Below are 22,638 nucleotides of genomic sequence, written 5' to 3' on the forward strand. Positions count from 1 at the left end.
CTCCCAAAGCTCACAATAAAAGCTGGAGGTGGGTGGTCAAAGACTACAGTGTATATAACCTGAATCTGAAGGGGGTCAAAGTGAATTGGAACAAGGGACTTGTAGTAGGAAACACACTGCCCTTTCTTAAAGTATTTAGTTTGAGTTTTTACATTCTATGCAGACCAAAGAAACACAGCTAGACCCTGGCATCTATCCACATGGGGCCCAATTGTAACCCTTACTAGTACCAGAGTGTCTTAAAACTATAACTTGGTTTTGTGTTTGTTTATTTTACCACAGAGCTAAATAGATGTGTATTTCATAAGTACTGTGTCTCAAATACTATGGTAAGAGACTATAACTCATCAACTATAACAGAGCTGTAATGGAAGAAGGAACCATTCCATTCAAACTAGAAAGTTCTAAAAATGCAACCTGACAAGTAGTTCACAGAGTCTTGTGTTATAAATATAATTTTGATACAGTGAATCTATACCTCAAGCATTTCTGCCCTGCAGAATGAGTTCCCCTAAAAGTGAATTAATTTCTAATGTGACGGGCTGGGAATATGGCCTAGTGGCAAGAGTGCTTGCCTCATATACATGAGGCCCTGGGTTCCATTCCCTAGCACCACATATATAGAAAATGGCCAGAAGTGGCGCTGTGGCTCAAGTGGCAGAGTGCTAGCCTTGAGCAAAAAGAAACCAGGGGACAGTGCTTAGGCCCTGAGTCCAAGGCCCAGGACTGGCAAAAAAAAAATTTTTTTTAAGAATTCTAATGTGGGGCTGGGGATATGGCCTAGTGGCAAGAGTGCTTGCCTTGTATACATGCGGCCCTGGGTTCGATTCCCCAGCACCACATATACAGAAAACGGCCAGAAGTGGTGCTGTGGCTCAAGTGGCAGAGTGCTAGCCTTGAGCAAAAAGAAGCCAGGGACAGTGCTCAGGCCCTGAGTTCAAGGCCCAGGACTGGCCAAAAAAAAAAAAAAAAAAAAAAGAATTCTAATGTGACACAACTGATTTGGAGATAGACCTAGAGAATGTTTGGTGCCAACCACCCACAGCCTGAATAACCTGCACTCTGGCCTCTGTGAGGTTCACCCGGCGGGCAAGGTCTTCTCGCACAAATGCATCTGGGTAGTGTGTCCGCTCAAAGACACGCTCCAGAGCCTGCAGTTGGCTGCTGTTGAAGGTTGTCCTGTTCCTCCGCTGCTTTCTCTTCTTCTTTTCCTCTGAGTTCAGCTGATCATCTACAATATAAATTTGATGATAAGGAGCCAGATTCACTTTAGAAATCCCAATGAACACTTAAAAAACATCTTTAGTGAGGAGTTGCTTCATTTGCTCACATCCTTATCAAAGTACTGCAGCTTCATGTTTTGCAAATGTTGGCATGGCTGCTCATAAGTTATATGCCAAGAACCCCCAGCCATTCTTATGCTTGGCTGCTGCTTCTGAATATGAGACCAGAGCTGAAGAGCGACATTTGTTGCCTATTCCTTAAAGCCTATTTTGTCAATGAGGGCTGAAAGAAAAATCTCCCACCTACGTTCTCTCTAGAGTTGGAGAAAGAAGAGTAGGTTGTTTCTTACATTACATGTGCTAGACAATATGAGGTTCACTGAGAGTAACCAACCATTTCAACTACCTCCTGGTTCCTTCAGAACACATGAACACAAGTACACAGCTGTGAAGAGGAAATGTCTAGACCAAATTGACATGATTTCCCTCAATTTCACAGGCATTCTCTTGGGAGCCGTGATTGATTCCTGCCAGAATTCAGTCAAGGTTGCTGTTGTTAAGGCAGGTTCTCAGGGGCGTCTCCCTAGATCAGAGCTAAAGGCCCCACACTAACAACCCATGCTAACACTACTCCAGGGATTCACCCTAAAAGAACCAATGAGTGAGGAACCAGATCCTGAGATTCCTGATGTGATTTAATTCAAATGTGAGTTCTAGGATCCCGAAAACAGACTCTTACAGAATCACAACTCTGAGTTTTACCTGTCAGATCCCTCTGGGTTTGTTCTTGGTGCTTCCAGAGGCATCTTAACAAACAAGCTAGCTAATCATTCAGCCTCCTTATGGCAGTCAGAAAACAGCATGCTCCTGTCTTGAGTCTACACCTAGCCCCAGCCAAGAATGATGGATTGTGAAGCTGAGCACAACCCCAGCCGTGTGAACACACACCATCTCCCAGAGGTCAGAGCTTTGGAGGAGTCTATGTGGCTCATAGAGATTTGCAGCATTGAGTTGCCCAAGCCCAAGTCTGATGAGCTAAATTTACATTCACAATAGCTTCTCCCCACAGAAGCTCAAAGAAAATTACAAGGAGTTGGAGTGACGATGGGAAGAATGGAGAATTTGGATACTTGCTCCATATTCAACAGAATAGTAGTTCTCATTGCTCTGTTTCTCACATACACAGCCTCACGATCTTCTGTGATTATAAATGTACAACACATTCAACAAAACCACGTGTGTGAGTCATAACATCTTAAGAGCAATGAAACCTAATTGAGCTACCATGTGAAAGCATATTTCCTGGCCATCCCAGAGGACCATGCGGAGATAATCACAGGCAGGAGAAGAAGGTTCATAAGGAGGTTTATTAGTGGGGCCATAGTTCCCAAGGGAGAGGGAGCTACATGGCGTCTGCACCTTATCCAGGTGGCAGCTTCTCTCTGGGGGTAAAGGGAAAATAGGTAGGTAGTGAGTAGGAGTGGCTCATTAGGTACAGGTGGATCTGGGGGCTAGTGGGAGAAGCTGAGGACCTGAGGCTAGGGAAATGCTAACACCATGTTATTCTTATTCCAATTAAGAACTTGCCTTAATTTGTATGTGGATTCAAAACAAACCTTAAATTTAGGATCCTAAGCCAGATCTCTTGGTACCTGATGCCTGAGGCCTATCTGCTCAGAGACCTCATCCTCTTTGGGGCTGCCTCACTGGAAATGCTTAGGGTCTTAAAATAGAGACTGTGTGTTTCCTCTGAGCAGTAAAAGCATTCAGACAGAATAAGTACTAATTGGATTTGTTTTGTGAGGAAACTTCACACTTGTCCTTAGGAAAGTGTTTCATATTCTCTCACCCAGGTTCCTCTGGTCAAGAAACTGCTACATGGTTGAGCTCAATGAACCCTATCTCTGGGCTTTCACATTGGTGGCCGCCCACCTAGGAGACCTGCTGCTGCAGTCTCAAAAAATGTCAGCTCAACCAACAGTATCTTAAGAATGGAGACAATTCAACCATAATCTCTGGGATCTGACTCAACTGGCATCAATAAGGATCATGCTATTTACTTATTAAATTAAAATGTATTTCCAATAAATCAACACTAGAGTGAAAGCGTGTAGAATCTAATGCCTTTTTGGTAGTTGTCTTGCATGTGTGTTCTCCTACCTATTCAAATGTTTGGAAGAATTTGTCTTGCTCCCATTCTTTTTTCTTTTCTCTAAACCTCTAGTGTGCAGTTCTACATACCTTGCTCTTCAAGTCTCTTTGGATCTTTCAGGACTTTTAGACACTACCATAACCGAATTTCAGGTTTCCAATAAACAAAAACCTGCAAAACATCCTCAGCTTCCATACCTTCACAAAACAGAGACCAGTCCGATGCTAGGCTATTACTTTTCAATTATTTAAGGGGTTGCTCTTGGGAAGTCAGCACACAATGATTTGTTTCTTTCTCTGAAAAAATTCTCAGGTTTTCTAAGCCTAGTTCTTGCACTGCCAAACTGTGATCAAGATCAAGGATACTTTATGGTTCATTCTAGTACTACAACCTGCTACATAATCTCTCAGTAGTTCTTTGAAATCTTTCCACTGTTCATTCAAATTCCACTGGCTGTCCACTATAAACCACCAACTCCCCTGACGTGGGAGTAAGGGAAATGGAGAACTACAGTTTATGACAGGGAATAAATAGCTATGATGACCTGAAACGATTCCAGCAAAAGTTTCCCAGTGAATATTCTTGTTGTTTTTAACAAATGAAAACATCAGTCCGGATCATGTTGAAGGTGAGAAAAGACATTCAAATAACAGGGCTCCCAGGAGTCTAGCTCTGGCAAATCTCCTTCAAAGTGCAAGCATAATACAAAGAGACAATGAGTGGGCAACAGAGACAGCTGGAGCAGCAGCCCTTTAGCATCTCTGTCTTTGCTCACTAATCTGAGAGCTCCCAGTTTCCCTCCCGAACACAGAACAGGACCCAGCACAGTATCTTTTGCTGCTTGAAAAGAAACATAAACACCAAAGAAGTTTACAAATTCAGGGCATCTGAAGGACCTGGGATAAACACATTTATCAGATTCTTGGCTCTGGTTGCACAGAGGGAGCAAAAGCAACATACTTTTATCATTTCTTGCAGCCTATCTTTCTTGTGAAAGCAGATACAGTAAAGCTTGAGTTTTGCAACATAGCATCTAAGGATATTGATGTAAAATTAGATAACTCAATGCATATTATGCTTCAGCATTCTAAAGTGACTAGATCTTACCATGCTGCCAAATAACCATGAATTATGAATGTATTTTTAATTAAAATCATAATCCAATGTACTTTTACAATTTTATTGAATTGAATAAACTTTGGATGCGCGGTTGTTGCCACTTGATCAAAACAGGCAAAATAATATAGTCTCACTTGGAATTGTGATCCATAAAATACTGGCACCAAACCCCCCTCCCCAAAATTTGTGAAATCCAAACCCTATTATTTAACAGATGAAGTCAAGACCTAGAGGAGTAAAGTGACTTCATTAAAATCATGATAAAAGTTTGGAATCTGAAATATGAAGCCAGGACACCTAATTCCATTGTGGTGTGGAAGAGAGAAAAAAAAAGCACATCAGAAGCATAAATAGAAACCACTACCTAGGGACAATATTTATGGGAAAGAAACTTTTTCATGGGAGCTATCATCAAGAGGGAAAGAAAGAAGATCAATGTATAGCACATGTCAGTCTCACCAGAATCGCCATTAAAAAATGTAATCAATGGTGGGGAAACTGAGGGAAAGTAAAGAAAGGGGTGACATGGTCCAAAAAATAAATTTACTCATTACCTGATTCATGAAATAATAACTCCTCTATATAATGCCTTAATAATAGTAACAATAAACTTATTTTTTAAATGCAACCATAATAGGCTGAGGATGTGAAAATACCTACCCACCAAGTACAAGGCCCAGAGTTCAAATCCCAGTAGTGTCAAAAAACAAAAGGACAGAGAGGGGGGGGGGAGAATATGTAACCATTTTCATCTGGAAGGGCCCTTTTGGTCCAGATGTTCTTGCATCTTCTTTTTCTGTGGCCTTCCTAAGTATATTCAGGGTCACCTTAGCATACATAGTAGTGCACCTTCATCTTCCATCTTCTCACATCCATCATGGCATTGCACTTTCATTTTGAGTCATGGCTCAATAAGTCTTCATCTCCTGAGACACATCTCAGATCTTATCTCCTTGTAAGATTTTGCCAACAGATCCAGTCCATATTGGTCTCTCTAAAATCATATATGTTTGGGGGGCTGGGCATATGGCCTAGTAGTAAAAGTGCTCGCCTTGTATACATGAAGCCCTGGGTTCAATTCCCCAGCACCACATATATATAAAAGGCCAGAAGTGGCGCTGTGGCTCAAGTGGCAGAGTGCTACCCTTGAGCAAAAAAGAAGCCAAGGACAGTGCTCAGGCCCTGAGTTCAAGGCCCAGGACTGGCAAAAAAAAATCATATATGTTTATGTGTGTGTACATAATCAAACACTTTATAACAATTATGATACAACTCTTTATATATAACTGTTTGCCATCTTGTGCATTCAAGAATTACTTAGAAAAGAGAAGGGGACCCCTCAATAAATTAAATGACAAGAAAAGTTGGGAGACTTAGAGCTGTATTGTAACACAGAGGCAGTCCCAGAACTTTGGAAACATAGTGATTTACTTGAGATCCTAAAGGGTGAATAATTTCTGAATTCTAATTATTTTGAATAGTGCAAAGCAAATAAGTAGGCTAGCATTACCGTCATCTCTAGATAATTTGAACTACAAGGGGAAAAAAAAAACAAATCTTTCATGGCATTTGTTTTTGTCAGATAGGGTAGTCATCAGATTTAGAGACAAGAGAAGTTTTATGGCCTTATTCCTTTGCATATGTAGGAGTTGGTCCTTCATTTTTATCCTTTACATAAAAATGGCTTTATTGTAAATGACTTATTTAAACAATAGAAACTCATACTAGAAAGAAATGCTAGAATGAATGATACTTCCAATGGAAGTTAACATATACATAAAATACTTCCCAAGGCCAAGTAGGATACCTTGAGTCTATTCCAGTATAACTTAAAGGGAACAATACCTCTACTGTTGATGCTAGCACTGGACTTATCAAGTGACTGCTTAAGTTGCACTGGAGGGAAGGTCATGATCATGGAATGATACCTTCAAGCCTGGGAACCAGGCACTGTGTGGTGCCTTTACTAATAATATGGCCTTGGAAATCCTAAATCAACAGTCAGCCCGGTATAATTTAAAGGTACAATAAAAATATTTCAGGAATAAAATCAGAATTAAAAATGTGTTTCTTTTGCTTGAATCACATCAATTTAAGAAGCAATCTGATGCACAAAGATAAAATGCCAGCTTCAGTAGCAGAAACCAACCACCACATCAAAGCTTGTCAGCTGCCTTTTGGTTAAAAATATGGCAGGCAAGTGGATCTAAAGTACAGCCCGCTGATCATTTTATGGGCATTGAAGAATGTTTTCAAAGGAACTTATATTGCACAACAGCTACTTACTTTAATGGGATTTGTGTGGTTCAGGCCCTGTAACCTTTGGTAAATTGAAAGGAAGTATAATTGCAAAAGCCACTAAAAACTGTTTAGCTTTTATTGTAAGACCTATGAAAAGCAGTGAAATATAGCTGTGGCATTCATTTGCGTTTCTTTGGTTCCACTTAGGTTTAACTGGAATTAGGATAGCATCCTTTTAATATATGCCCTGATAAATGGCACACACGGGTCACTGAACTGGGCAGACTGTGGCAATATAAATGGAACTTAGCACATCACAATGACAGCCACATGTTCTCAACAGCAAGTCCTTCAATGATCCCTCATCACCAAGTCTCAGCAACTGTACAGAGGGACCAGGTCCCTACTAATGCAAATACACAACTGTGCCACTCTCATTCACTGTCGGATGCATCTGCCAGCTCCCAAGCTGTCAATGTGATATGTTTGGGGGTTTGGTTTTTTTGCGTAGGTAGAAAATAACACTAAAACACTTAAATGTAATTTGGGAAATGACATGTTCTTTGGAGTAAAATGATTTTAAATATATGGGGGAAACCATTATTTTAAAAGGTTTTAACCAAAATTATGAGCCAATGGCACTGTATGAAGTGATTGTAACTGTAGACATACCTCAATGTTTAGCTCTCTCATTATAGCCAACCTTACTTTGAAACCACTGAAGACTTTAAGGTACTCTAATGCTATGGGTATTGCTTCCACTTCCTCATTCTTTGCTTGCTCTTTCACCTATCTAGGACAAATATATTTCCATAGAGCTAAAGTTATTAGTGTAATCCATAACACTTTGTCTGCTTTAATTCTCTTATGACATTTCTCTTGATCAGAACATTCAAGGGTATCCAAACTAAAGCAAGCCTTCCTGGGAACTCCTGCATCAGAGCTCTTGCCTTCTTCAGTGGCTATGCTGATAATATCTCCAAGAATGATACTTTCCCCGAAACTGCAGGAAAGAACATTTGTGTTTATATCTAATTGAGGTTCTCATCAGTGCTCAATAAATAAAATTAATAATCAGGCACAAAACAGTTATACCTTAATATTCTTGTTGGAAATGGGGTACAGGCCTGTGGCAGGGCACTTACCCCATGTGCCTGTATGTATGAAGCTCTTGTAGTTGAGTTGTGCTGAGAAGAGAATGCCTTTGCTTTGTCTAAGAAACAAAGTTCTGGCTTCAGACATGTATACTACCTCTAATTGCTCTATTGATTAATCACTTACTTGTTTTATTCAATTAGTTGCAGCACACAAGTAAAGAATAAAATAAAACCCTTTGCCAGAATGTGGTAGAAAGAAAACCATGGAAGGAAACCAGGACAACTGCAGTCTCTGCCCCTTTATATCTTTGTGGCCTGAGGCAATATACTTTTTTTTTTTTTTTTTTTGCCAGTTCTGGGCCTTGGACTCAGGGTTTGAACACTGTCCCTGCCTTCTCTTTGCTCAAGGCTAGCACTCTGCCACTTGAGCCACAGCGCCACTTCTGGCCATTTTCTATATATGTGGTGCTGGGGAATGGAACCCAGGGCTTCATGTATATGAGGCAAGCACTCTTGCCACTAGGCCATATTCCCAGCCCCTGAGGCAGTATACTTTGTGACTCTGAGCTTCAGTTTTTTACATCAACAATTTGGGATTAAGGCTACTTACTTCTTGGGATAGTTTGAGGATTTAATCAACACATAGTGGGTACTTAGTATGACACAGAGCAGGAATTTGTAAGTAGATTCTACTTGTGCAATCACTGCTGTAATTTCTCCTGGGGATGAATAGACTAGTTAAAACCATTGCTACTACTGCTTTTTCCTTCTGCTCACTATTGGCATGGAGGCCTCCCATAGAATAATTGGAAAAAAAACAAGAACCTACTCTAGACATGTTGCCATTGCTTAATCAAGGTTGATGGAGAACATAATGGAGAACTAGGAAGCTGCAAAAGTGAATGAAAGCTTTGAAAGCCAGCAGGAACTGAGACATGGTGGTAGACCCAAAACTGTTTGAGGAAATCACACCATATATGTTTGTCCCCAAAGTTCTTTAGGGACAAACTTTTGCTGTTAGTCAATTCCTGGCTTTTTTTTTTTTTTTTTTTTTTTGGCCAGTCCTGGGCCTTGGACTCAGGGCCTGAGCACTGTCCCTGGCTTCTTCCCGCTCAAGGCTAGCACTCCGCCACTTGAGCCACAGCGCCGCTTCTGGCCGTTTTCTGTATATGTGGTGCTGGGGAATCGAACCTAGGGCCTCGTGTATCCGAGGCAGGCACTCTTGCCACTAGGCTATATCCCTAGCCCAATTCCTGGCTTTCTTACATTCCAATTTTTCTTCCTAAATTGAGATTTTTGGAAAGAAATGTTTACAAAGCAAGCATAATTTAGCACTTACAACAACAAGAATTGATCTCCTGAACAATTCTTACTACAAATAAATTGTTTTAAATACACAGGAAAAAGAAGGAAGGCCAGGGTTAAAGACAAGCTATGAAAATTTAATTATTTCCCAGTCCATTTGCTTTGGGTTAACTAATTTGGTTGCCACATGACTAAAAACACAAAAGTTGGCTCAAATTACTCAATATTTATTGACTGACCTTTCTTTTTAAATGTCGGAGCACTTTGGGAAATTCCAAAAGATAAAAGGAAACCAAAGAAGGCACAGTTTGGGAAAGGAGTTCATTCTGAGTGAGATTTTTAAAGCTTTCTAAGCTTGGATATTCCAGGTGTGTGGTCCCTTTGGAAGTGCCTGGTATTTGACTAGAATTACAGTCTGGATAAAGTATAAGCTACTCTTGCCTTCTCCTGATATTTTTTCCTTTGTAGTAAGACTGTTGTCACATTGTAAAAGATGTAATATCAATCATGACATTAGCAGTAGAAACAGACACCTTCCTATGAAAAAACTACCACATGTCATTTTTTTAAATGATTCTCTTTTATGTTGTTGTTGTCGTTACAATTTTAATGCTATTTTAAGACCTGGGGAAAACAGGTTTCAGAAAATACTCCTGGAAGCAGATGGCAATGAAGTAGACATCTGTCATTAATGAGTAAGCAAGCTCAGCTCATGGAAGGCAGGAGTAATGGAACAGGGAAGGCTCTTCTGCTTGAATATAAAAAAATAATAATTATGAGGACTTTAACTCTTGAAAATAGAAGTATGACTTGCATTTCTTCATACTTTTTTTTTACGTTAAGTTAAAAAGGACAAGATACTGCAGCAGAGAATTAGCTTTTCATCCATAAGAGATAGAACCAAAGGTAATTCTATAACTCTATGTAAGTGAAGTAGTCTGAAGAGGAATTTAGTATCTCAGCAGTTACTCTTGCATCTTGGATACCAAAATAATCTGAAGACAGGAACATGCTAATGTGCTCCTAAGAAGCTTTACGTTCCAAATACTCTTTATGTAAAGAAAACAAAACAATGTCAAACATATGGATATTTTATGAGGACAATATAATTCTGTCATATCCCCAAGTTTCAATATTAGTATTGTGACATGGGTTCCTATCTTAGTCTTCTCAGCCTGCTAAAACAACATGCTCTGGATGGCTTAAACAACAGAAATGTGTCTCTCACAGTTTTTGAGGCTAGGAAGTCTTAAGGTCTGGGTGCTAGCCTAGACCATTTCTGGTAAGGGCTCTCTCCCCATTTATCTTCCTGACAGAAAGAGACAGAGACTGAGACCGAGATCTTTTCTTATAATAGTACCAATTCTGTCTTGAGGACCCCACCCTTATGATCTCATCTAGATCTGATTACTTACCTCATCTTCAAATAGTATCATGTGGAAGGTTCTAGTTACATCACATGAATTTGAGAAGAAATAAACATTCATTTCATGTCAACTGTTTTGAGATACAAAGAATACAATTCTTTTTAAGGATGCTAATTTTAAAAACTAGTTATACCCATTTCCTACTAATTGGCATTTTTAAAAATATCAGTATATTGGGCATTATGGAATGCTTATGGAGAAGATTGAGAAACAGGAAGCTCAGATTCTAATTCAGCAGAGTTATTGGCCAAGTCTGTGAGGTCAACCCTCAGTATCCTATTTGGCATAAAATCATGAACTGTGTCACTGAGAGCTCTTTCAAATGCATCATTGTGGAGTCAGAGGGTTATTTTTACATTTCCAGTACCTTGCCCTAATCAAAACTTCTCAATGGTTGTTTGTTTTAAGTGATGACTGAATTATGTTATTTTGGTGGTAATGGTGGGTTTTGTTTTCTGTTTGTTTAAGAAAAACTTTGGCTGATTTATAAATTGGATGAGAACTGTGCTGCAATTACTATGGCTGGGTAAAGCTTGGGTAATTGACATATTCTTGCATGCCAAAAAGTACTCTGCAAGGACAGATCTCTAGGTTGAAATTAATGTGATTTTTAAAATTTTTATAAGAAATTAGTTCATCTTTAACTAGATCTAGAAATAGAAAAAAAATCTAAAAAGTTTCTAAGAATCAGTTATTCTATCCCTAGGTAAAAGGAAATAATATTTACTGCAAAGTTCTCTTATTTCTTGTATCATCCTCACTCTCCTCATCATGGGTTGGGTAGCATTAATCTTGCTGCAAATACCGTCTCTATCAACCATTACAGGATAATTCCCAAACTGGTGTTACTAACAGTGGTTGAAGCCAATCTTGACCTTCATGTCCTACTTGTCCACTTTAACATGTATCTACGAGGCCCTTATTAACCGCTAAGCAAGGGGTGTGCTGAGTACACAGAAGCATTATATACCCTGCTATTGACAGACTTTATAACTGATTTGATAAGTAAACTCTCAAGCATGTGAACAGTAAAGTAATAACAGGTGAAGTTTTTTTCTTTTCCTAAGAGACTTTGTGGGTTTCTAAGTCAGCACTGGGCCAGAAAGGAAGACTTAAGTACCATCAGTACTAAGTCAGAAGATAAAGTCAACCTGTCATCCATGATCCTGCTTCAGCATCCCTTTATCAGCTACATTATTATTTTTATTTCTTGTCACTCCATTTTCCCCACCCTAGTTAAACTGCTAATAGTGATAAAACATGTTTTCTTTGTCTTTCATTCGATTTTGATTTGATCTTATCTTTTTCATCTAACAACACATCCTAGACTTTACCCTTATCCATTTTGGCTTTACATTAATGACTCTTTTCCTCTTCTAAGTCTCAGCTTACTTGTCAAAATAGACTTTTCCTTATTATTCTCTTGGGGATCCTAACCTGCTTTCTAACCTTGCCAATAATTTCCAGTTGTTTGTATTAATGGCCTGCATAACTAGACTGTAGCTTCGCGGGGGGGTAGGGGGAATGCAAACATCTTGTCCATCTCATTGGCTGTGGTAGTCTAGCAACTAGCATTAGTATCTGACATATTTTATGTGCTTTGAGGATAACTAAATGAATAGACTCTTCCAGGAGAAAATGTCTGTTCTGCACAGTAAATTCACACCTAGCTACCAAACCTGACAACTCTTTCAGAGATCAGTTTCTATGTGAAGATCTTGACATGCAGTTGTCCAGTGCTGGAGGTTGATCCTAGTCTTTGTAAGGCATGTGAAGTGCAGGACTAGTTGTTACCCAGTCCTTTCACATACTTCCTGTGTGTGTGACTTTGCATCAGTAGCTATCAGTTTACATCAGTAACTACTCCTTACTAGAATGTATGCTTTGAAGGAAAGTTAGTGAAGTATGCATCCCTATGCATACAATTGATAAATTTATAACTTTGACAATGATTATACCTGTGGAGGTGTTTGTCCATCTTGCTCCCAGTAAACACAAAGTAAGTTTCAAAAGACATAATTTGGGGGAGGATGAAGTCATAAAATTCAGCGAATGTACTACAAAATTAAGAAAATTGAGGGAAGGGGTAGGGTTGGAAGGGATAAAGGAGAATGATGAATGATGAAAGGAGAAAAACTGATCAAGATGCATTGCACACATAAACTGCTTTGTTGACTGACAACTCCTTGTTGTAACTACTTAAAGATTATAGATAGATAGATGATAGATAGATAGATAGATAGATAGATAGATAGATAGATAGATAATGAAACAAAAAAAGACATAACTTGGTACAGTTATTCTTATGTTCAAAAAAGAAACATCTGTAGCTTGAGGTTGAATTTTCTTCTAGTTAGTCATTTCCCATCAGAGTTTTCCATTCCCATTCACTGGCAAAGGAGCTTGGGCAAAAGTCTGGTTAATTCATTCCCTAACAGACAGAAACATTACTGCCTATCAACTACATCCAAACCTTAATCATAGGCTGATTTCTTCTCCAGGTATATGTGACTGTTTTAACTAGTAAAGAAGTTGGTGCACTAAGGTTGTATGATGGGGAAAAAAAAGAAGTTAAATTTGGACAAAATATCTACTAGTCCAGGTGGAATAACCTTATTCTGCTGAGTATGTCCACTGTTGCGAAATAGCTCTAAGGAAGTTCTTGCTAATAGGTGATTCCGTCTGCCTGGAGTGGAAACCTATGAGTAACCTCTGTGTCATTGTGACTCCTGGTGACCACCATTTTCAACTCTTCATCATCTTAAAGTTGGGAAAAAAAATCACACTGTGCATTTCAAAACAGGAAGAAGCCAAGATAGATGAAAGACAGAATTTAAAAAGTTGTCTTTATGAGAAGGAAAGTGGTAGCTAATAAAGAATAACTAAGGATAAGAACAATAACTTTTGCATTGTGGTCTGTATCTTCCCCTTGACTTCTGGTTCCCACATTCCTTCACTTACAGGTAGATGTTCCTCCATATCCGTTGAGATTTCTTTTATTAAATATTTCCTCTATTTTTAATTTTTTCAACTTTTAAATTATTTTTAAGAGAGGACTTAGATGATAACATGTTGAACCCAGAGCAAGGACAAGCTAAGACAGGATTGTGTTTAATTTTACTACAAGACTAGTCCCCAAACATGACTAGAACTTTCATTTGTCTGCTTTTTTACTTCCTGTCTTCCTATCTGATTTGAATGGCATAGAGCTGAATGATATATTTGTTGTACTTAGATGTCAATATCTTTAAAATGAAATATCTTAGGAAAAAACTTGAAGAGTGTACGAACTCAGAATGACAGGAAAGTAAAACAGGCTCTGTTGGGATGGGGTACCAGCAGCAAGATGACAGAGAGAGTAAATGAGAGCAAATAGTACCATTTTACTTCATATGCCTATATGAAAACAGAACAATTAAACCTGTTGAAATTGCCCTAAGAAGGGTCAAGTGAGGGAGAGTAATGAGAGACTTTGGTCCATGTGTGGAAATATCACAATGAACCATCCCTGTACAATACTAATAAAATATCAATTAAAAAAGGAAAACATATTCTAATTAAGTAAGTAGATAGAAGGGATTTGAAAATAGAACTTCATAAACACATTGTTTGCCACCAGTCGAAGAGAAATGTGTTTATATATGTGTGTCAAAGTGAGAATATCCTGAAACTAGGTTTTAAATTTTGTTATCCAGCCAAAGGGAAAAGTATAGTATTTTAAATGACATCTTCCCTTTTCTTGCTGTTTATCTGTGTTCTGCAGATCTCTGCTGGACTTATTTATGTTGTTCTGTTTGGTTATTTCTATATTAGGGCTTTCCAGCCTTAGTGGTCATCCATCCTTTGACATCATTAAACTTCTTTCTGTGTCTTGGATCGGCTAAGTTTTCTTGGTTAGAAGGGTAATTATGATTTTTTAAAATGTCTTTGCTTCTTTATTTCTCTTTCTCTCTCCTTCCTTCCTTCCTTCCTTCCTTCCTTCCTTCTTCCTTCCTTCCTTCCTTCCTTCCTTCCTTCCTCCCTCCCTCCCTTCCCCCTCTTTCTTTCAATAAACTTTCCAATTTTAAATTACAAAATGAACTTGACCATTAAGGAGGTTTATAGTAAAGAATAATGTGCTTATTTGCTAATTGTCTCCAAGTTTTGAATCCATGCATGAAAATAAAAATGAATTAACTATATATCATGCAATTCCTTGTGCATATATATTTCTGGAATCTAATTTGTAATGCTCTTGATAATCAAATAACAATCATCACTGTAGATGTCAGTGTTTATGTAAAGATTGTATGGGTGCTTTTATTCTTTTAGATAATTTTAAAGAAAATAATGAATTATAAAAATTATTCAAGGGTTGGGTATGTGGCTTAGTAGTAGAGTGCTTGCCTAGCATGCATGAAGCCCTGGGTTCAATTCCTCAACACCACATAAACAGAAAAAGCCAGAAGTGGCTCTGTGGCTCAAGAAGTAGAGTGCTAGCCTTGAGCAAAAAGAAGCCAGGGACAGTGCTCAGGCTCTGAGTCCAAGCTCCAGGACTGGCAAAAAAAAAAAAATAATAATAATAATTCAAACATTTGAGAAGAATAGGGGAAAAATGAAAAATACTTTGTAAAGTTATGGAGTAATCTTACATCTAAAGATGAGGGACATAGTGTGTGTGTGTGTGTGTGTGTGTGTGTGTGTGTGTGTGTGTGTATGTGTGTGTGTGTGTGACTCAGAGAATCCTCAGCTGAACTGGTAACAACAGTGTTAGAAACATGAGAAGTAAGAATAGATCCAATTGCCCATGGCAGGAAGTACCGATCTGTTGCACTGTGAATGGTTTACCTGTTCAGGCTTTCTCCATAGTCCGCTGAAGCTACTGAGCTATTTTGGCATGACCTAGTCCAGCACTAAACTATATCTGGGGTAACTCACGTTGAAATATTTGTTTATAGTGGGAGCTCCCAGACAATGGTTCATATGTCACTTCCAGTTGTACCTAGCTGTAAACAAAAGAAAATTTAAATAGCTATTTCTGGCCTTTGAATTTAAATAAGCTAGGGCAAAGTACATAAGGTTCCAGGTAAGGTTGGTCACCAAGTTGTGCTGGTTGGCACAACTAGGTACTGTGTGAATAGGGTCCTAAGTTACAGCAGAATATAAGCATAGAAAAGAAGGGAAATGTATTGGAGGGAAATAATGGGGTCCATTCAAGATGAATCACAAAGGATAAACTCTAAAAGTTTATACAAGGAGACAATCCCACTAGAATCCAAGTGATATATGCAGGTTTGGAACCATTTACAGTGTATGTTTCAAAGTTAGGACCAAAGCCACTATGTAAGTTTTATGGGTCCCTATAGAAAAAAAATCATTTCTAGTCAGGACTGGAAAAATAATAGGACAAAGCATCCAGTAACAACAAAATAGAGGTCTGTTAATAAGATTCCAAGCTGATACTCTTCCAAAAGGAAAAGATCCAGCAAAGTAATTTGTTCCCCACACAGAGTGTGAAAGCCTAATAATCAAGATTAGAAAAATACTGGTTTATAGAATATTACACACAGGGTGGAGATCTACTGGGGAAAATCTGTTTGCCATTTTCTTTGTCCCAGTAAAGATGATCATGGATGGCGAGTTTCTCCAAGACGATCATGTATGGGGCTAAGGACAAGAGACAGGAAATGCATGTCACCAGCCTCCCAAAGTATGCCTACTCCTGCTTCTCAAGATTCCTACAGGCAAAGCAGGCAAGTTCGCATATGCGATGAGTGCGGTGACTAGAGGCCAATAAATCAGTTACATCTTGTGTACCTTACTTCACTTATGGATATGATGAATATCTGGAGGGTGTTTTTTGTGGTCTCAAGCCAAAAAGTTAACCACAGCTGGGTGATGTTTTAATCTCATAAAAAAAATACCTGAAAATCTGTTCCCCACTTTAGTGCAACTGGAGAAAATAGAGTTTCATCAGAGAATGATAATGTCATTGTATTCCCAATTTCTTAGATTGCATAGGAGAGATTGCATAGCTTGCAGTGCATAAGGCTTTTCTTCCAAAGATCATAAAATCCTCTCACATATGTTATTCCAGTTATACACCAAATGTCTCCAGTACAACAGATCAGTTAAACATGGTTTTAATTTTTTAAGTATTAATATTTTAAGATAATTTAGCCAAACTGAGCAAAGTCACATGTATCTGATTTCATATGCAATGGAAACTAATGTTTAGTAATTTTTCAAAAAATAGCAAGCAATTACAATGTTTATTTTTTTATTTTCCATCCCCAACTATTCTAGACTACATTAATTGCTCTCCTTTCTTAACTCAGTGATAGTCCTTGATTCAGACAGCATAAGACACTTCGTATATTTTCAAATTCTTTGTATTTTAGCTTCCATTATCTGTGAGCTACTGAATTGATTCCCACTGTCACACAATAACAACAGAACAATCCTACTTCTTGAGTTGCAATTTTTTTCCTATTTAATGATTTTTTTTTAAATCCTAAGTATCTTAAAGGGTTGTTGTGAATTTCAAAGAAGATGGATTGCTAAACACATTATATACTCATATAAGAAAGACATTATTACAAACTCTATGAAGACAGAATAGTTGTGTTTTTAATATACGTTCCAGAATGTAATATGCTGTTGAGTCAATGTGATTTGCCACTTATTAGTAAATATTTCTTAATAATAAACAATTATTATTCACTTGCTGTGTGCTATAAACCACCCACTAAGTGTTTTGCACAATCTGTTCTGTAGCTCACTGCCCTAGGACGTAGGTGATATTACTGCCATGTCTATACTGCAGATAAAGAAACCAAAGCTTAGAATCTGGGGCAGCCTGGCCAAAGGAGCACAGGCCTGGTAGCCTGGGTGTAGAACTCAAGCACTAAAATTCTTCGCTCCACTTGGCATTCAAAGGAAAAGGATTCTGATTTTTCAAACATAATAAGAACTAGTTTCTAAGAACTAGTAGGAAATGGAAGAGGCTAGGCATGGTAACACATACATGTACTCCCAGAGTTCACAAGACAGAGGCAAGAGCATGTCAAGTTTGAGACCAGCCTGTTCAACATAGTGAGAGCCAGTCTCAAAAAAATTAAAAAAAAAACACAACTTTTTAAAAAGCAGGTATAGGCAAATGAATGCAACAGCAATACTTATAAGACAACATGATGTAAACTAACTGTACTGTCAGGGAGGAGATGGGGAATTGGGAAGAGAGAAGGAGGGAGAAAAATGAGGGAGGAGATATCAAGTTTGACAAGAAATGTACTCACTGCCTACCTTATGTATGTAACTGTAACCCCTCTGTACATTACCTTGACAATAAAAAAAAAAGTAGATACAGTGCTGGAAGTGCAGCTCAGCAGTAAAGTACCTTCCTAGAAACTGGGAGACCCTAAGTTCAAACACAGTATCACCAAAAATAAAAAATAAAATAAAAAAGTGAATATAAATGTGTAAGCATGCTTTGAGAGAAACTTTAACTAAGAAATTGAATGAGAGAAATGAAATGGATCGGTTTCTTGATTATGATTGGGTAGTTATTTTGTAATTTTTTTCAGAGAAATATTTGTCTGTATTTGGTTTGTCTTTGAGAACGGGAATTCCAGCCTGCAAGGTATTTTTACCCGTTTCCTAACCCACCAGTCACAAATCCTTCTCAGAATTGTGGGAGCATACATCTGGTTATGCATGAGGCCGATGGGAGCAAGATAATTGTACCATCTAGTACCCATCTATTACCCTCAAGGCCATAAATCACTGAACTGCCACAACCTCAGCTTTCTGGAATCTCCAAACTGTTTGAAATATTCTGCTAGTGCCATTTATGGGAGAGCTATACTTTTTGTCTTTACTACAGAAATAAAATAGAAAATTATGGTGTTCACCTTTCAGAAAGTGCTCATAAGATAGAATTGTGGAAAACACACAAAAAATGTCAAAATGTGAACTCTTCTTACATGAACACATGCAAAAGCTCAGTCTTGGGAACCAGGTAGCCCCATACTTAAGAAATCAGGTTGCCTAACTTCTCTGGTTAGTGCCTTTGTGTTGGAAATGACATTTTTTGTGTGTGTGGAAATGCATTTCTCCTTTTCCCACATACTACCCCCTCATATTGTACTGCCAACTCCACAGAGAGAAATCTGGCAAGGCCATGTTTGATCTACTTCTTGAGTTCTAGTTTTTGATAAAAAGGAAAGTATGTTTTATAACCTCTGAAACAAATAATTCTTTAGCAAAACAAACAAGACATTTGGACTGGGTAAATATGAAATGATCAGCTGTCCACAAATTATGTTGAATGCTTGTGCGAGGCTTCCATAAGCCTTTAAGCCATGGAATTCAATTTAAGTTATAATGGCAAATTATACTATAGATTTCCTATCTTGTGTTTTCTTTGTTTGAAGTAGCTTATGCTCATAGTAAACAAGTCTGTTAGTTAGCCTGTTAGTTAGCAGGGTAGGTCAGTAATGGTCTCCACCATTACTAAAGCTTACAATTTGGTGGAAAAGCAGACATATAAGCAAGTGACTTCAAAAAAGGAGAGACCAACTGACCCTAAAGAGATGAAATAAATGGTGAGGAAACTGTCACAGAAATCAAGAAGAATCATTTGCACTACATTTTGAAGGGGGAAAAAATACAATTTTTAACCAGTGGTAGGTAAGGAAAGACTGTTTGTGATGGTCAGAGCAGGGTGATAAAAAGCAGTGCTACTCATTCCTACTAATAGATTTTTGACATCATTTATTCCTCAACACAGCCCTACAAGGGCTGTCATTGTCCTAATTTTAGGGTCAGGAAAGCAGATTTCTGTAGAACTCGGGGTTGGACAGTTCTGTAGCCACTGGGTATTTGGAAGCTTCAGGAACAGAAGATGAAGTTGCCATTTTTTAAAAATCTGGGCCACTGGTGGAGGGCCTTATGTAACAGGCAAAGGCTTTGAGACTTCATCCTTTCTTGAAGGAAGTCAGCGTAGTTTCTCCTCTCCAGTCAGCATGCTGGTGAGCTCATGGAACTTGACTTTGGCTGGACTTTAAACAAACATCTCTGCTTTTTACAGATTCAGAAGTTCAGCACTAATCATGAGATCCAGCCTGCTACTTTTCACAGGCAAGATGCATCCAACTCAGATTCCTTAGTTTCTAGCACAGTGTCTCTGCTCATCATTGCTCACATTCTCCACTGTCTAGGTCTGTTTTTAACTCTCCAAATACTGTGTCTTACAATCTATGAAATATCCAAGTTCCTGGGGAAGCAAAGTATGACTCAGGGGCATGTGTTTTTTAATACAAGGGACAACTTTGAAGGACTTTCTAAAAGGCCCAAATACATTTCCTAAAAGCCCATACAATCCTCTATAAGGAATCTGCAATCACACTGTTCATCGAAGACCCCAGATGAGTCAAAAGAGTCTCTACCTTCCTTCGTGAGCTTTCTAGACTCCTTTAAGTTCCTCACTTTAAGCAATCTGATTAAGAAAACAGTAACTTCCAAAAAGCATAAAATCAGATATGCCAATTCATTTCCTGAAAAAAAAGGCTTTACTGGCATTTAAATATATTTACATGTTTATGTAGGAAAGTCCTAAAAACTCAACTATTTATACTTAGAGCATACTAAAACATATCAGTGGGGTTTTTTTTTTTTTTTGGTCTATTTATCTTTCCCTTTCTTTTCTTATCTTTCTTTCATTTTCTTGGTGGTGCTGAGGATCAATTCTAGGACTTGTAGCTTCATTCCCAAAAGCTTGTTTCATTTTTAAAAGTGATAATTGCCAATTTAGACTCAGAAATTCTGTCTTCTTGGAATGACAAGAACTCTGTATCTCTCCCTCTTTGTTATTCTCTCATCATCTTTTCCTACCATTTTCCCCTTTAGTCTTGAGGCGGGGCAGACCTTTGGGGGAATCTTTTATCTAATCCCATTTTTCTGAAGAATACAATCATGAACACACTGACTAGGGAGTCACATTCTTGCTCATCTGGAGGTGCTGCGTGCAAATCGGAGCCCCTGCACTGAACAGAGAAAAAGAATGGGATATATTTGAAAGCTTCTTATTTCAAGGACCCAAAACATCGACTCCTCTGGAACGCTTTTGTAAGAAGAACAGAAATAAAAAAGTAAAAACAAGTTTATTAATGTTTGCTGGAGAAACAAAAATGTTCTTTTCCACAAGAAAAGTCCATTTTGTACTGAAATTGGCAGCTGGAGGGCCTAAGCATTTATCATCTCCTGCATAGAAAGCGCTCTGTCAGGCAAACTATGTCTAACAATAAGCTGCAAAACACACCACCGACATTCACTGTATTTTATTTGGCAAAGAGGAATTATTTCTCAGCACAAAGAACTTGCAACTGGCATTGGTTAAACACAAAATTACAACCCTTAAAAGCCCTATTTATCATTAGCTGAAAACATGCAGACTTCACTGTCAATTACTCTGACAAAGGATTATAGCCCATCAACATTAGACACAGGAAAACAACAGTTTTGGCAGCCTGGGTAAGTTAAGAGCCCAGGGCGCCTTCTTTAGAGACCATGTTGCCCCTTCCTCTCAACCATGCCTTCACTGACTCACTCTCCAATCTCTAGCTTTCTTTCTCCCTTCACATTGGCTATTGGAAGTTGGTGGACCATCCAGCCTTGCACAGAAAGATGCAACAACTGTTTCGGCTGGCATTTCTTAAAATTCATTGGTCACATTGGGTTGGCAGCAATTTTACTTGAGTACTACACTGAATGTGTTCTGTTGAATGAAAGTACAAGATAGATTTCTGAAAGCTAAAGTAAAAATGTAGTGTTATTCTTCTCTGCTACTTCCAGATGCCACATGGTCAGTCCTTAAAGAGTGGATTTTAATAAGCAAAAGGCTTAGACTGTTACTGGCTCTAAAATCACCTCCCCAAGCCCAACATGGTGCTTATATATCTATGGAAAAAGCCTTTTTGGCTTTGCATTATGGCATTTACCCATTTTCAGTCAATTTCATTTATTTGTGGACAGAAAAACAAAGAGGTGTTTTGTTTTCTAGCCTCACAATTTTTTTCTCAAGTGGTTGTTTTAATCATTGGAGATTTCTGTCAAGAAACACAGCTAGTTTTATATCCTTACAACTTTCCAAGGGAATATTAGATCCTTATCTGTGTTTCTGCTATCTTGTTGTCCATTGAGTTCATTTCCATTGGTCCTCTCAAAGAAACAAAAGTTTACAAACTAATATTCATTTCTTCCTATTTTTGTTTATATTGGCTACATTTCTCTTGGTATATATACATATATATGTATATATATACTAATGTGTGCAAATGCTCTAGCATAAACTATGCAAACCACTTATATGAGATTTGGCACATAGCATTCAATAAATAATGGTGATGATGATGATGATGACTATGAAGATGGTATTGACAAAGTTAAAGATAATGGTGATGGATAGGGAAATGTGTGGTACTAAATGTTATGCTTGGGCTGGGAATATGGCCTAGTGGTAGAGTGCTTGCCTTGTATACATGAAGCCCTGGGTTCGATTCCTCAGCACCACATATATATAAATATATACAAAAGCCAGAAGTGGTGTTGTGGCTCAAGTGGTAGAGTGCTAGCCTTGAGCAAAAAGAAGCCAGGGACAGTGCTCAGGCCCTGAGTTCAAGCCCCAAGACCGGTAAAAAATAAAAAAAATAAATGTTATGCTTATGAGATCTTTTTAGTGACATGAGAGAATGCCATATATCACATGAAGGATCACAATTAAAGGCCTGGTACATTCTTAACAATATTCAGCAAACAAGCCCAAAAGGCATTACATCAAAATGTTAACAGTTTTTGCCTCCAAGTGATACAATTGTGAATATTGTTTTCCTTTTTCTACCTTTCTATATTCCTGTCTGATTTTCCATGATGAGCTTGTCTTACATTTATTATCATTGAAATAGATAAGGTCAATACTAGCAAGGAAAACAAACTAAAACTGTTACTCATGAGATGATATTATAAACTTTCAAGGAAGAACTTTGTTCCCATTTACACTACAGTAATGGAGATTAAATCAAATGCCCAGTGGGAAC

General features: G+C 38.2%; 1 protein-coding gene across 3 annotated transcripts in view; it reads right to left on the reverse strand.

Moving 5' to 3' along the window:
* The window catches only part of Prrx1 (paired related homeobox 1), a 75,929-nt gene that overhangs the window by 17,773 nt on the left and 35,518 nt on the right, over positions 1 to 22,638 (reverse strand). For all 3 annotated transcript variants that reach the window (XM_048356526.1, XM_048356525.1, XM_048356527.1), the window contains one exon: positions 1,056 to 1,231. In XM_048356526.1, coding sequence (XP_048212483.1) covers positions 1,056 to 1,231 — 176 coding nt within the window. The remainder of the gene's footprint in view (positions 1 to 1,055; positions 1,232 to 22,638) is intronic.

Source organism: Perognathus longimembris, chromosome 11, assembly GCF_023159225.1.
Source record: "Perognathus longimembris pacificus isolate PPM17 chromosome 11, ASM2315922v1, whole genome shotgun sequence".
Lineage (NCBI taxonomy): Eukaryota > Metazoa > Chordata > Mammalia > Rodentia > Heteromyidae > Perognathus > Perognathus longimembris.